The sequence below is a fragment of the Theobroma cacao genome, chromosome 2 (assembly GCF_053813885.1).
Source record: "Theobroma cacao isolate CCN51 chromosome 2, ASM5381388v1, whole genome shotgun sequence".
Taxonomy (NCBI): Eukaryota; Viridiplantae; Streptophyta; class Magnoliopsida; order Malvales; family Malvaceae; genus Theobroma; species Theobroma cacao.
The window spans coordinates 3,927,432-3,942,914 of NC_142640.1; the positions used below are offsets into that span (position 1 = coordinate 3,927,432).

The window sequence follows — 15,483 nt, forward strand, 5'->3', positions numbered from 1 at the left end:
TCCCCGCCGTAAAAACGAACGTGATCTTGACATACCAACTAGAGAAAATGCCGTTTTGGGTTGCAGAAGACGTAGCTTTTACCTCGTCTTAAGAAACATTTCTCGTTACAGTTCAGTGTTCAGACTTTAAAAATATGGGATGGGGGGGCACTGTACCTGCAAATACGAATGTTAACTGGGGAGCTTCTGGTCAGGGATCATCATCTGTTTATCCAAATCCAAGTTGGGCTGCACCTGGCCAACGACAAGTGCCAGGGAATGCAAATTCAGGTTGTGCTGCTCCTGGGAATGCAATGCCAGGGTGGGCACCACCTGGCCAAGGGTCTACCGTTGTTAATGCCAGTTCTGGATGGGTTGTGTTGATAAATGGTGAGTTTCTGGAAAAAATGATGAACCAGAAAACAGAGAGAAATCGAGAGAAGGAGAGATAGAACAATTCTTTGATTTAAAACGATATAATGCTCACAGTTTCAATAAACAACCCAGCAACACTTATATTTTGTTGAGGGAGGTGAGAGAAAGATAACAATAACAAATAGTAAAAGACCACCTGGCCACTACAAGCATCGGAGAGAATATTGAGCATTGGGGAGAGCAAAAATATTCTTCTCTGACAGCTAATATGCCAGCAACTATTAACAAACTCAAACGACATAGTTTTACCAGACTATGAGCAAAGAAACAGAAATAATAAAAACGACATGGACAATAAAACTAAACGACAAAAACTTTAAAAAAGGACATGACATGGTCACGTGCCCTTGGTCTTCTTCTTCACTGTTTTGAATTTTGCCGCGAACCTCCATTGTTGAACCAGAGCAGTTTCACACCAGGAACAAAACCCAACACTTCAACAGGTTGCACCCGGGCAAGGGCCAGCACCAGGAAGTACGAATCCTGGTTATGTGGCGCCCTCTGGAAATTCAGGCATGTCAGTCTTTAACCCCTAAGTAGATAATTTCCTTCCTATTCTGATTTCAGTTAGTGTGAAGTAGCCATGTTCAATTACTAGAATTTCAAAATGTGGCTCAATTTGCCTAATGGTGACCGGTGAACTATGGCTATGGGGTCGGACAGTGCAGTTTCTTGTTATGCACTTATCATACTCAGAATATTAACGCAGCCTAAGTAAACAAAAGGTTAGAAAGAAGGTTCGGCTTTGCAAATTAAGACAAATTCGCAAAGGTTTGAAATGGTGGATGGTCTTGTCTAAATCTTTTTTGGGAGATAAGTCTAACAATCAAAAGATAGTAATAAATCTTTTAAGCCAAAACGAAGGGTCAGTGTGTCGATTAGATGGTAACACAATCAAAAAATTTAGAATTGGGTTTATATATTTTTAATATCTACCACATGGTATTGTTTCCTATTTATTTACAGACAATTTAAGCATATCATGACTTAAGATAATGTAATAATTTTATCTTTTTCCTTATATAAAAAAAAAAAAGAGCCGGAATCAATAAACGGTTGTTGATAACTAATTTTTTTTGCATAATAATTATTTAAAAATATATTTTTTTATTTTTATTGAATCAAATAATTCAATTAAAATGTGCTTATCATTTTAGATATAAACCTTTCTATAAAACTCTCCTTTTTTTTTCACCCTGATCTCTATAAAGCCCTCCTCCCGTTTCTTGATCTTCTAATGTTACTTAATGACTGAGTTTTCTTTTTCTTTGAAGCACTGCTTTGCCCTATCAGCAACATGGTGAACAGATTTGGACACGGGCAGATTTCTCACCTCGTATTTGATTGCGACGAAAACCGAGGAATAGAGATAACCTGAATATTTATAACATTAGTTTAATCTTTCTAATTATGAAAGCCAAATGAGGTATTATATGGATGGATTTTAAATTTTTTTTTTATCTTTTTATTTCGAAAAGTTTATTTGATCCTTTTAAGTCACTTTTTATTAGTTTTGAGATGTTTTACCTTCACAAGCATGGGCAAAGGAAGAAATGCAGAAGTTAGAGATTTATTTACTTCATTTACTTTTGTTTTATGTTCTCATGCTGTTTGATGTTTTGTCACCATGTTTTCGATTTGTTCTTTATAATTTATCATCGTCCTAAGATTGTTGATGTTCCGTAGTTACGTTTTTTTTTTATATGTCATACTATAAAATTAAAGAAATTAATTAAACCTCAATAAAGAAAATGTGATAACTTACAGCGTTTCTAAGCTTGGGGTCAAGCTGTTGAATAACGAGTGCGAAGCTGCGAGAGACTTTGTGAAGCATGGAGAAACAGAAAGCCCAGTGAGGCTCTAATAGAATCTGTTTCCTAGCATGCCTTGCTGCCATTTTCAGTTTCAATAATGGAAAAAAATCATCTGGGTGTTTCACCAGCGTCCCCAACCTCCCCATTCTTTTAAAGGAATCTTGGCATGTTAATTTAGGCACGCAAGAATGAAAGGGTGGTGGGGGGTTCTGTGAGGGAACTAATTGGGTTCTTGCAGTTGATTTCTACATAATGATGGCCTTGGCTTTGGTCTATTCCGGCCTCCATGAATTGGCACAATTAATGCTGGTTACTGTGACTTTGACAATTGATCTAATGTGGTTTCATTGGTCAAATTTGGGTTAGTATTATTTTTATTCTATCAGTTTTAGGGTTTCAATCAATCTGATTGTCAAATCAAGCAGTGTTTGTGATAATGGCTTGTTAATATATATTTACGCTGAACATTTAGACAAATATAAATAATAATGAAATTTGGTCAAAATAATGAAAAAATTAATGATTATGACAATTATTATCTATAACATACTTAAAAAAAAGTTTCAAATACGTAATCACGTATCGATTTTAAAATATATTTAAAAAGATTGAATAATATTTTTTTAAAAGGGATTTGAAATTGTTCAGGTGAATTGTAGAAATATGGATTTTATGTAGGCGGTATGCATGAGTGTCTTATATTTGATCCCTATGCAACGCACTGGTCGTACTCAAGTATTCTTAATCTAAAGCCATTATTTTGATTTTTGCTTGCTTCCAGTGTATTGATCTCGGTTAATTGATTATGATCACATTGAACAATTTGGCCGACGAAAAAATTGAACGCACTGAACAATTGCTTCAAACAGTTGTTCCTCTTTAATGAAAACGTTTTGCCTTTTCATTTTGGATTTTAACTTCTCTTTTATTTTATACATTAAAAATGATGAGAAAAATTAATGATTATTGTTAATGAAGCTAGCAGGTGCAAATTCAGATTTGTTAACAGATATCCCGGTGCTACAACTGTTAGAAGCTGCAGAGTAATTGGTATCGGAAAAGTACCATGACAGATATTGCTCTGTATTGATTGAGTTCATTATATCTGCAGCCTTCCAACAAAATTTATGCTGAATAATAAAGATATGGAGAACTGCTTCCTGCAATGAATCATCAAACCAGAATTACTTAAGCACATGCTTATCATGACCAAAGCTTGCAAATTTGGAGATCCTTTTGGGTGCCTCTGATTACTGTTCTGAACAGTTGTATTGCGGATTGATATAATTATTCAAGCGATATTGACTTCTAGGAATCTCTAGAAATTATATAAAATGACTGTCATATAATTAATTCCTTTGCGTTTTTTATTTCAATCATTTTTCTTTGATGCCCTATGACTGTTTCGGAATAGGAATCTGACAAAAGAAATTGTTCAATCATAGTTTAGATGCATATTCACTTGAATAAAAATGTCGTCAGAAACTTATGTCTTAAGCTCCTAGAATCCTAGGCTTCTATCATCAGATGTTGTTCTTCTTTTGCAGGCTGCACAGGATCTTAATTTTCATTAGATTATCAACGAGCCGATGCTTTACATTGGGTGCTCCGATCTTGATGGTCGAGATCTTTATTTTGGATTTCCTAACATCAAACTTTTGTGATCATGGTTATTTTGGTGCATCAACTTCACTTTCCAGTTTTTCCTGTTACCAGCTACTGAGCAGTACTAGGGGATATGGTTTGCCTGGCTGCAGGTTTCGCACTCTTGGTTTCCAAATATGTAGGTATAGCTCTCTGTAGCCATACGTTTTAAATTTTTTGCTGTACGGTCTTATTTGATTGCGTACGATCTCTTCCAGGCTCGGTTTTCCCTTGCTCTTAGCCCTTGCGTCTTGTATCTGTAAAAGGCTTGCTTTACGTTGAAGATCCCACCCAAAAGCAAAAGGATGTCCGAAAGTGACCAGCTATCAAACTCCACTCTTCCTGCTGACAAGTCGTGCTTAATTCTTGCAAACTGGCGTGTCCTAGCTGCCAAAGAAAGATCAAGCTGTCGTTGTTCTTTAGGTTCTTGATGAGGAACATAATATTTCTAGCAAGGCACGGCAAACAGTATCAGCTAGATGATCAGTGATCAGTATCGTCTTCTTTTTCCCAATCTTCATTTCCCATTCCTCAAGCGATTCTGAAGAAATTAGCTAATCTAATATTCATCAAAAGCAGCTTCTGCAATTACTGAAAATTCTTTTACTTGAAAAACAAACATGATCACGACATCCTGACTCGAGAAAATGACGTTTGACGGTGCGGAAAGATGTAGCTTTTACCTTGTCTGAAGAAACATTTGTCATTAGAGTTCACTATTCAGACTCCAAAGACAAAGGCTGTGGTGCCTATCAAACCTGCAATTTACAGACAGAAAATTTGAGACCAGATTTGCTGAACCAGATCTTGACAGGACCGACCCCAAAGGCCGAATATCATGGGATGATACCATCCGTCAGATGCTGAGATTCTTCTGAAGGTCGGACGCCTTTTGGGGCCCACTGCAATAATAGAAACAGCACTAGGCTTTCAACTGTTATTCTTTGTCCGAACTCCGAACAGTAACTGCTCTTTTTTCTTCGTTACCTTTTGGTTTCTCTGCTCCAAGTCTTTTAGCTAAGAAGAATGCAAGCCAGAAACCCCTTTTATCCTGCTCTGCACAACCCAAATCTTAAACCCTGCTCTTGCTACTTTTCAACGTTCTTCAACAAACCACCACCACTGTCTTCACCTCGCTTCCACATTTCTCATTTCCCTCCTAAAAACCATCTTAACTGTTTCGTTACAAACTGCATTGCTCCTAACCAAGAACTATCCCATTTCAACACTGAATTTACTAAACAAAATGCTGGCTTTGAAAATATTATCTGTAGGCATTCAACGCCCGACCAAGGATATGAAAAAGAAGAAGAGGAAAGATTGGAAAGCCAGTGTTTATGGAACCAAATGAAGGAAATAGTTAAGTTCTCGGGCCCCGCTACAGGGCTTTGGATTTGCTGGCCATTGATGAGTCTCGTTGATACTGCCGTCGTTGGTCAGGGAAGCTCAATTGAGCTTGCTGCTTTAGGTAAATTTTCTTTTTAAAGATTGTTTTTTGTCATTTGGGTATTCATCTTGCGCTTTTGGTTAAATTAGAAAGACAAAAGTCTTTGAAGTTATATTTTTTTGGAAAATGAAGCGGGACTAAATATTTTTGTCTGTTAGCTGAGTGTGGATTTGTTTCCTTGTGGTTTGGAAATGGACAGGCCCTGGAACGGTTCTTTGTGATTATATGAGTAATGTATTTATGTTCCTTTCTGTTGCTACATCAAATGTGGTTGCCACTTCTCTTGCCAGAGAGGTCAGCTTCTTCTACCTGTTAAATAGTTGTATTATTTTTGTGTTACAAGATAATCAAAGCATCAATCTTTATCTTTCAAAGTTTTCTTTGTTTAAAGGAAGGACCTAGTGCGTTAGACACCCTTTGGATTTCTAATCGGTCTAAATGTTTTTTGAAAAGCTCTAATCTGTCTAAATCAGAAAGGAAAAGAGAGAGCTAATCGCGGATGAGAGGAGCTAGAAAAGTAGAAGTTACCAAACCATGTTCATTAAGCAGGCTTTACCATCAAAACAAAAACTCGATGAATTTTGCGGTCCTGTGATGTATTTTGACAATAGGCAGTCTTAATTTGCCGTGCCTGTACTTTTCTGTAGCAATTGCAATTATCTATGCTGATTTTGTCATTAATGCAATTGATTAGATTATGGTTTCTCGATGTTGTATGCCATTTGTTTTTGTATTTTAATTAGACACCATGGTGCAGGATAAAAATGAAGTGCAGCATCAAATATCTGTCTTGCTTTTTCTTAGTTTGACTGGTGGCTTCTTCATGCTGTTCTTTACAAAATTCTTTGGTTCATGGGCACTAACTGGTAATTGACAGCTTATGTTTCTTTTGTCACATAAGTTTACATGTTCTGTTTAGCTAGATATTCAGTTTTTTTTTTTTTTTTCATCACCTTATGGATAACAAGAACCTGTAATGACACCAAGTAATTTCTCATGCTTTCTCCTTTTTTTTTTTTTCAATTTCCAGCTTTTACAGGGCCGAATAATGCACATATTGTACCAGCAGCAAATACATATGTTCAGGTTCACCTTTGACAAGTTTTAATTGTGTTTCATTTCTTGTTTCAAAGTATTAAAAGCATTCCAATAACGTCTAAGATGGGAATTGTTTCCCTCCTCTTTCGTTAATTGTAGTCCGTTAGTATATTCACAAACAAAAAGAATAACAATATTCTAGAGGATTTTTATTCTTATGTTGCTCTCTGTTTAATGCTGTTAATCATTTGAAACAGTTTATGACATCGTCCTCTACTTATTTTATTCTGTTAATTTTTAATTGAACATAATCTTTTCTGTTGATAGATTCGTGGCTTGGCATGGCCTGCAGTTCTTGTTGCATGGGTTGCTCAAAGTGCAAGGTAGATATACACCATTTCTCTTAATCTGGTTGTTTTCTAAACCTTTTTGACAGCCTAATTTGCATCTTTCTAGCTTTTAGGTGTGAAAGTTTCTACATGGGGATGCACATGCATTTTTACTCATGTTAGGATTTTGTCCATATCTTTTTTATTCTGATTTATCCTTTTTCTTCCCCCAGTCTTGGCATGAAAGATTCCTGGGGACCTTTGAAGGCCTTGGCAGTTGCCAGTGCTATAAATGGAATTGGAGATATAGTATCGTGCAGCTTATTAGGCTATGGCATAGCTGGTGCTGCTTGGGCAACGATGGTGTCGCAAGTATACTCAGTGAAAACTTTTTCGTTTATCATTCATAGTTTAATCATCTTTATTTTAACCTGCACAAATTTGTAGATTCTTTCTTTATCTTTAGTTTCAAATTTCTTAAAAACTTGAACCTTGTTGCATCCTAACCAATCTATTTCCCAGATTGTTGCTGCTTATATGATGATCAATTCTCTAAACAAGAAAGGATATAATGCATTTGCAATCTCCATTCCATCACCCAATGACCTTCTAACAATTTTTGGGCTTGCTGCCCCAGTGTTTGTGATGATGATGGCAAAGGTTTGTTGCATTTTAGATTATTCTAAAGCTTTATTTGCTTAATTATGATTTTCTTTTACCTATATATCGTAGGCCTTTTTATGTTTTAGGTAGCTTTCTATGCTCTCCTTATCTATTTTGCTACAAATATGGGTACACACACTGTGGCTGCTCATCAGGTTAGTCAATTCTCTCTGGTAGTTTCGATATCTTTGCTCTCTCATTTCGAAACTGTTGGTTCTTAACATTGAGTCTGTGCTTCACTTGAGGTCATGATTCAAACCTACTGCATGTGCACTGTGTGGGGTGAGCCTCTCTCCCAAACTGCACAGTCATTTATGCCAGAATTGCTATATGGAATCAACAAAAGTTTACCAAAGGTACTGATGCTAAATCTTCATTTAGTGCTGCAGCCATCTTATCCTTGCATGGTGATTTTATCCACTCAGAGCCACGTTTATGAAATATATCTGAAGAGTTTCTTTCGATAATATTAGTTACGTGGCCATTCTCTATAATTGTTGATAAATGCAGGGGTGTACCTTCCGGTGTGAGTCCTATCATACATCTAGATTGAATAAATTTTCGTCTGCTCGATCTACTAAGTTTATAATGTCAAACAGGCTCGAATGCTGCTAAAGTCACTTGTTATCATTGGAGCTAGCCTAGGACTGCTATTGGGTATAGTTGGAACATCAGTTCCTTGGCTGTTTCCCAATATCTTCACATCTGACCAGAAGGTCGTACAGGAGGTTAGTTCTTGCAATTTTCAACTTTATGACCTTCTCTATAGTCCTTTTGTACAAGTTGTCACCATGTCTGTGGTAGTCCTATGAAACGTTAGAAGTGAAAGATCCAGAGTAGTATTGCTCTGTCTCAACTCTCTAGTACTTTCAATATGAGGAGATTACATTATCTACAATTCCAAGCTTTAGCTGAAGAGAATGGATACTTAATTGCAGATGCACAAAGTGCTGGCACCTTACTTTATTGCACTTGCAGTGACACCAGCCACTCACAGCCTTGAGGGGACATTGTTGGTATGTTTTATGAACCCTTTTCCTTTTAGTCCTTCCATGAAGTTCTCATTAGTTTCTGTTTTATGTGTCTATGCCTAGATTTTGTTTGAAATTATGTTTGAAGTGCCAGTCTGTTAGCTCATAATATGCATAATATTATCAGATGGGTGCCGAAATCTGATGTCTTCCACTAATTTTGCTCGCGTAAAGATCATCTAAAGTTGATCACTAAGAAAACTGCCACTTTTACTTGCTTTTGTTGTTTGGGAACTAAATCCAGAGGGTGGTGAGCAGTTTCTTTGCTGATATGATTCTCAGTCCTAGTTTGCTTCAGCCATTATCTATATTATTCATGGTTCAATGCTTCATGATAAAGCGGTTACATTAGAGCATCTAGAATTTTATATTCAAGCTCATATTCTAGCATTATAACATTTCCCCTTGCAGGGAAGGCGAGATCTTAAATTTGTTAGCTTATCAATGAGTGGATGCTTTTCTTTGGGTGCTGTCGTACTACTGGTGAGGATCTGTTTCAAAATCCTTTATTTTCTTTCTTAAAACTTATTCAAATTGCTCATCCATTATGCTCCACTGTTTCTACTCTTGGTGCCAGCTGCTAAGCAGCGGAGGGTATGGCTTGCCAGGTTGCTGGTATACCCTCTTAGGATTTCAATGGGTAAGAGCACTATCCTCACTCTGCAATGATGCATATGATACCTACTTGGATCAACTTGAAAGCAACTTTCTTTTTCGATTCCAGGCTCGATTTTTCCTCTCTCTCCAACGCCTTCTTTCAGCTCATGGCATACTTGACTCTGAAGATTTGAACAAGTATAGACAGGAGAATCTAAAAGCTGCCTAGTTTATCATTGTTATGAGATGAATCAGAGGTACAATCAGCTGCCCTTTGCTGGAGAATCAAATTCCTCACTTCTCACCTCTAACTTTGATTGAGCTACTGCAGAATCAGCCTATGCATTTTATCGTTGGCCACTGAGGATTAGGTCCTCATGATTCTTTTATGCCTCCGATGAGGCTTTTAGGATCCTTTCTCTTTTATTTCAACAGCCCATTGTAATTGCGAAATCTTAATTCTCATTACTGCATGTTATCAACCCACACGGAATTCCAACCCACTTGTTACGTTAAGCTGATTTTGATGCCTGCTACATTTTTAATGGAGTTATCAACGGGCCAGGTAAACGGCCCCAAGGCTGCAGATCAGAGCTGTGCTAGTTTTAGGATAATGCATTTTATTCCAATTTCATTCAAAGATCATTAAAATATGTACATTAATTTTTTAAAATAAATAAATATTAGTAATTCTTGAGGCCTTCGAGTCAATTTGGATTACTACTCAGGCCTGATCCCACATTCGGCAGGACCCCAAACCTGCTTAAGCGTGGCTCATTCACACCCTTTTCAATCTTGGGAGGGAAAGACAGATCAAAACTGTTTCAACTGCGGGTCAATTGACAATCGCCAAGGCACTTGTTCAAATTGCACATAATTCTACCTATGGTCGGAAGCTACAAACTACTACATAAACATGAGCTTTGCATTCCTCAATCAACCCTGTCCTTTAACCCATCTCCAGTTTGTCTGAACGTTACATACATCATATCTAGCAATGAGCCAAATGTTCTCTTTCATCAAGCAAACCCTGTCATGGAAATGGCATCCCGAAAAGCGCAAGCCAACCCAGTTGCAGAAAAACAGCGTTCAAACCTTGCTGGTTCCCCTTCTACCACGTCCAGATGATCTGGGCGATGGTCCTTTCTGCTGCTGCATATTTTACAGAAGAGAATTAGTGAGGTCTTGCAACATGCTACAATAATGTGCATTTGAATCACTAAAAATTAAAGAAGAGAGTAAATTTCCAGATATATATTGTTGTTCTCTTTTGTCTTTACCATCAATGCAGGTTTCATCCTTGACTGCCTTCTCATAAAAACTCTCTGAGACTCCCTCTTTTTCTCCTCAACTTTCATTTTGGTGAGACTAGGCCTGTATATGATCACAGTTCGGCCAATTTGACCAACCACAACAGAACCAGTTGCTTGCTCCAGTTGGTTCACCACATCCTCTAGCTCTCCTGGACAGGTATTGTGAATTTTGACCTATTCACAAAGTTCTAGTTAAAAAATAAGAAATACAAATATTTCTCAACTTACACTCAACAAAAAGATCAATAGGCAGGGAATCTCACTGCCTCTTTCACCACTAACAGTATCAATCTCTAACAAACATTTAACATCGGTGTGTGTGAACTAATCTTCCCAAAGAACTTGGAATCAAGTTGTCATATTTGATACTTCTTTTGTCCACCCGCATTAATTCTCTACGCAGAAGGATATGTAGTAGTGACAAGCATCTCACCAGCTACACTCTAAAGCTGCATGAACTAAAGACTCGAGGAACACAGTCTAACCCAAAGCAAAGGCACTTACAAAAACCTGACATTTACTAGCCATTAGCTTATAATGGTACTCAAATGACCTGGAACAATAATTTTAAGCTGCACAATCAGTAAGCAAAACATCAAATTCAAAGTATCAGTTTTCATTTCCTATAACAATTCAGACAGACCACTAGTTTTAATAACTAAAAAGTATCCATTAACACAGTCAAAAGACTAAAACCCTAAACCCTGAACAGCAAAATTCACAAATTAAAACCCTTCAAAAGAAAGAAAGAAAAGATGGTACCTTTAGAAGTTCATTGGCTTCAAGAGTCTCTAGAAAAGAGAACACGACATTATCAGTAACACCAGATTTACCCACCAGTTGAGACTTTAACTTCTTCCCTAAACTGTGTGCATAAGAAGCCAGTTCTTTCTTTTCCTTAACCGTTAGATTCGGTAGTTTCACTTTGTTAACCTCGGAATTTTTCGCAATCACCTCCAAACCCAAATTTACCGGGGTACCCTCTTCAGCATTTTCAATCCCAAAACCATCCTCATCATCATTGCTATCACGTTCTTCAGCTTCAGAGTCAAATACTTGTTCTTCGTCTTGTTCTAGTTCTTTCTCTAGCAAGGATAAAGGGTAATTGTTACTGTGGTTTGAATTTGAGGAATTGGTAATAGAGAGAGATTGGGCTTGAGGGAAAGTGAGCGAAGAGAAGGATGAAAGAGAAGAAGAACAAAGGGGCCTTTGAATGATTTTATTGTGGAATCTTGAGATTGAGATGCAAAGAGGTCTCAGGTAGAGGCTAAGTGTTGCCGCCATTACTGTCTCAGGAATGTGGTCTTCTTTCTGCTACAAAAGATACTTAATGATAACATTGGTATCGATAATTTAATATAGAACTTAAGGAAACATGTATTATCGTGGGTGTTTGGTCTAGTGGTATGATTCTCGCTTCGGGTGCGAGAGGTCGCGAGTTCGATTCTCGCAACACCCCTTAATTGGTTTGCTTTATTATACCATTTTTGTACTTTTAAGCGTCTTAGACGCCTAGGCTATAGGGGTTTGCCCATCTCATCACGTTTTACCTCATCAAATCAATGATTAAGAGTCTGAGAAAGCTGTTTAGATATAGAAGGGGATACATACCGTATAATTTTTACGTTGCTCAAGAACATGAAATCAGCAGCCCCAAGTTTCGTTTCAAAGTCGACTCTCCCATCTTTTTCTTCATATCCACTCTTCACACTTCTTCATGCCCAAGCCAAACTTGAAGTTTTAACTGTACAACAATCTACTGAAAGATCATAAGTATGAAGGCAGGCTTAGTGTAGTCTTGCTAGTAGAGCAACAGAGGCCACAAGGTAGCTGTAAATGAAGGCTAAAGGCTTTCAATGCCCTTGTTCTAATTTGTTTCATAGATATTCAACCATAAATGGTAAGTATGAATGGATACCAATTAACATAAACCAAAGCTGTGAGGTCCCTCCAAACATGAAGGAAGGAGGTGTCAAAATGCTGGACTTTGATCAATTGGAAAACTGGAGAGGCACAGCTTCCTAAAACGATCCATTCAGATGAGTGATTTAAGTGCTGCTTCAAATTTTTGGTGAAATGGCATTTTAAAGACCTTTTTGTTTTTCCGCTACAAAACAAAGTAGAAAGCAGCAATTTTATCATACGAATTCGCTTGAATGCTGCCCGAAAAACCCTGTCAAGCGAAAACCCAACAATTTTATGCAGCTTTTTTAGTTACTTGGAGAAAGGTCTACTAGGCTTACTTATTAATAGCTTTTCATGCACCGCGCTTCTTTTGATGAGAGCTAAACCAGGAATAGACAGTGGTTACAGTGAATGACGAAGGAACCAAAAGTAGAAAAGAGAGTGGGCTCAACAATCGCAATGGAAAATACTAACTCTGCCACTGAAAGTACCCAAAGCTTTTGAACATGTTAGAAAAAAGGGGTCACAGTCCCCTTGCAGACAATCTATATCCAAAGAAAAAGACGTATTGCAGAGACAAACCAACCCACCCTATCACAACCATCCATTTTTAGGGTGGACCCCACCACCTACCCTTTGATTTCTCATCAGATCCAGGTGCCAAGGTCCACCCTTTCACAATTTTAATCTCCTACTGCCATATCGTGACCAAAGACTAAAACCTTACAAAGCGAACCAGAATGGACCCAAACAGAACTAAACAGAAGAATGATCAACAACCCCCCACCACCACCACTATTGACTCATTCGTATGCCAGTCATGTCATCAACTGGTGGCTTAGATTTGGTTCGGTACACCTAGAGCCTCTGCATCTTCCGACTCTGGTTTCTTCCGCCAATTGCTTTGAACCGTCACGAGATGGGTCGAAGCTCACTGGTTGGAAGTCCTCAGAAGGAAATTCCATCCTCTCAAAATGCTTCACCAACTGCTCCATGCCCTGTTAAATGTTTAATAACCCTACATAAGTTGTGTGAAACTGAAATACTGAAATAGAAGAACGTTTTTAACGTGAGAGTAAACATTGTTAGGTTTATATATATATATATATATAATATACCTACCTGGAGTTTAGCACAATATATTTCACAAATCTTGTGTGACTGAAAACATTGCCAACGTTTATGGTGCCATGCATCGAAAAACTTCCTAGCGGCTTGTGGGTTTGTGAAGTTTACAAATGCATAACCCTTGTTTGACTTGGTACTGCAAGCCATGACATTATCACTCTCATCAAAACTCGAAAGAAAAAGCACAAAAGTGCAAACGGTATAAGAAATAAAAAGAAACAAAGTAGAGTAATTGGATTATAAAATTATTGAGGGATATATGAGAATTTCTGTAACATACACAAAATCTATCGGAAGGTACAGGAAATCGAACGCTGACAATAAAGGTTCTTCATCTGCATCACCATTCTGGGATTGTACCTGATCTCTATTCGTCAGCATGCAATGCTGGTCAAGAAAATCCTTCAACATCTCCCGCCTGCAGGAAGCCAAAGTACTGAATTCAGGAGTAAGCGAGAAATTAAAAGAGTAGAATTAAAATTTAGAAGAAAAAAAAAAAGGAAACGACCCATCAGTTACCAGACAGTATCAAAAGATTCAAAACCCAAGAAATGGACGAACTGTTCATCCCAATGTTTTGGGCAAAGAAATCAAAAGAATATAAAGAAGACCAAAATCCACGTGCCAAGTTCGTCTAACTCATTGGGCAACCCCAAGGATCCATCCTCGAAATATTAAACACAGCAAAGATAGACACAAAACTGATGGAATAAATGCTCAAACTTAATTACATGAAAAAAGAAAAGACAACTAAAAAATACTTCAACCTATATCATTTAATTTAGCTGCCTTTGTCGCCAAAAGAAACAAAAAAACGGCTGAAATGCATTGTATATAGCACATGTATATGAAAAGAAACCAAATGATCATACGTGTATCTGTTTGGTATGTTCCTTATCATGATCGTCGTTTCCTTTCCATCATATTTTAGTGGAATCGGTGGATGTTTCTCTCTCTTGTTATTACCGGCCCAAACTTGAACCTTCCTCGGGTACTCAAACGAAGCTTCAAAATTTCTACCAAACTGCTGGTCTCCAGCATCACTACTAGGCTTAGCCCTCCAGTATTTCTTGCGCGATTGACTCTGATCAGCCCCTACAAACCCTTCTTTCCCATATCTTTTATTCCTCAAAAAATGCTTACTTCTATTGCTTCTCCTGGCACCTCCCACGTTTTCCTTTCGACCCATGACTTTGTGCTTCTGCGCTTCTTCTTCTTCAAGCACCATCTCAGTGTTCAAAGGTTCCAGCAAGGAAGAGAACGGTTCAGTCACCGACGCAGCAGCAGCCGCCTTCTCTGGGGTGAAGAAATGGAGCGGTACCGCATGTTGATGTGGGTAGGGGCAAAAAGGGTGAGAGAAGAGTGGAGCCGAGAAAGCATGGGGATAAGGAGATGGCAGGGTTTGATAGTGAAGTAAAGGAGGGTTTTGGGGTGAAAACACGGGACAAGGATCTGAAACTAGAGCATTTCTAGCAGGGAAGAACTCCGGAGCTTCTGGGTTTAAGCTACTTTGAGTTTGAGCAACATCAGTTCTTTCCCCCATGTTCACCGTAAAACAGTAGTACAGCTCCAAAGCATGTCCACTGGCCCATGACCTTCTAGCTATATATCTGAGCTGTACGTACCCCTTTCTTTTTCTTCTCACTATCCAATTTAAATTTATCCGGTAATTTTGATATATATTGTTAGTATAAATATGTATACAATATGATTTGAAAAATGAATTTAAAGAAGCAACCAGCGCGTGAAAGAAGGCGCGTTATGAGACCTTCTGTCAAGGAAAGATACAGGTGATGATTAAAAATATACACGAGCCATTGAATGCCTGGATTTGGTGGCAAAAGAGAAGATCGTATTCGAATGCTGGAGAGAAGTAACCGGACAATGTGAGAAACTGACGGCGAATGTTCCCTTCATTTATGAGACAAGAAGCTGTTGTCAGTCGGTCAGAATTCAGTACTCTTTAGCCTCACCTCCCACCGTTGGCTATTACTCATTTCGTATCAAATCTTCATTTGATGGTTGGCAATCAAATTGGGCTAGCCTCCTCCAATTTTCACATTTGGTGGCAACTCTTTAGTCTTTGGACAAACGCCGCCGTCTTGGATTTGTTGCACGTTGTTACGGGTTTCTAATTTGTTCTTCCTACTGCTTTTGGAT

At 38.0% G+C, this 15,483-nt stretch overlaps 2 protein-coding genes and 1 non-coding gene across 3 annotated transcripts; 2 read left to right on the top strand and 1 right to left on the bottom strand.

Moving 5' to 3' along the window:
* The first annotated feature begins 4,375 nt into the window (after nucleotides 1-4,375).
* On the top strand, nucleotides 4,376-9,493 carry LOC18607705 (protein DETOXIFICATION 46, chloroplastic-like). Its single transcript, XM_018115684.2, has 14 exons — nucleotides 4,376-5,340; nucleotides 5,519-5,613; nucleotides 6,077-6,185; nucleotides 6,350-6,405; nucleotides 6,685-6,740; nucleotides 6,920-7,058; nucleotides 7,209-7,346; nucleotides 7,436-7,504; nucleotides 7,595-7,705; nucleotides 7,949-8,077; nucleotides 8,288-8,365; nucleotides 8,792-8,863; nucleotides 8,958-9,020; nucleotides 9,105-9,493. Exons 1-14 carry the CDS (start codon nucleotides 4,899-4,901, stop codon nucleotides 9,204-9,206), a joined length of 1,659 nt encoding a protein of 552 aa, XP_017971173.2. The 5' UTR covers nucleotides 4,376-4,898; the 3' UTR covers nucleotides 9,207-9,493.
* A 304-nt stretch (nucleotides 9,494-9,797) lies between these two features.
* LOC18607706 (uncharacterized) lies at nucleotides 9,798-11,600 on the bottom strand. Its single transcript, XM_018115685.2, has 3 exons — nucleotides 11,053-11,600; nucleotides 10,258-10,464; nucleotides 9,798-10,129 (listed from the first exon to the last, which is right to left on the bottom strand). Exons 1-3 carry the CDS (start codon nucleotides 11,572-11,574, stop codon nucleotides 10,067-10,069), a joined length of 792 nt encoding a protein of 263 aa, XP_017971174.2. The 5' UTR covers nucleotides 11,575-11,600; the 3' UTR covers nucleotides 9,798-10,066.
* A 77-nt stretch (nucleotides 11,601-11,677) lies between these two features.
* Nucleotides 11,678-11,749, top strand: TRNAP-CGG (transfer RNA proline (anticodon CGG)). Its single transcript has one exon. It is a non-coding gene; the product is annotated as a tRNA-Pro (tRNA).
* The last annotated feature ends 3,734 nt before the right edge of the window (nucleotides 11,750-15,483 follow it).

Bases quoted from the DNA above. Each gene is read 5' to 3' on its own strand.
- LOC18607706 (XM_018115685.2), bottom strand. From the start codon at position 11,574: ATGGCGGCAACACTTAGCCTCTACCTGAGACCTCTTTGCATCTCAATC. The intron at 10,465-11,052 runs GTACCATCTTTT...CTTTGTGAATAG, and splicing joins AAGCCAATGAACTTCTAAAG to GTCAAAATTCACAATACCTG. The intron at 10,130-10,257 runs GTAAAGACAAAA...TAAAATATGCAG, and splicing joins GGATGAAACCTGCATTGATG to CAGCAGAAAGGACCATCGCC.
- LOC18607705 (XM_018115684.2), top strand. From the start codon at position 4,899: ATGCAAGCCAGAAACCCCTTTTATCCTGCTCTGCACAACCCAAATCTT. The intron at 7,706-7,948 runs GTACTGATGCTA...AATGTCAAACAG, and splicing joins TCAACAAAAGTTTACCAAAG to GCTCGAATGCTGCTAAAGTC. The intron at 8,366-8,791 runs GTATGTTTTATG...TTCCCCTTGCAG, and splicing joins GCCTTGAGGGGACATTGTTG to GGAAGGCGAGATCTTAAATT.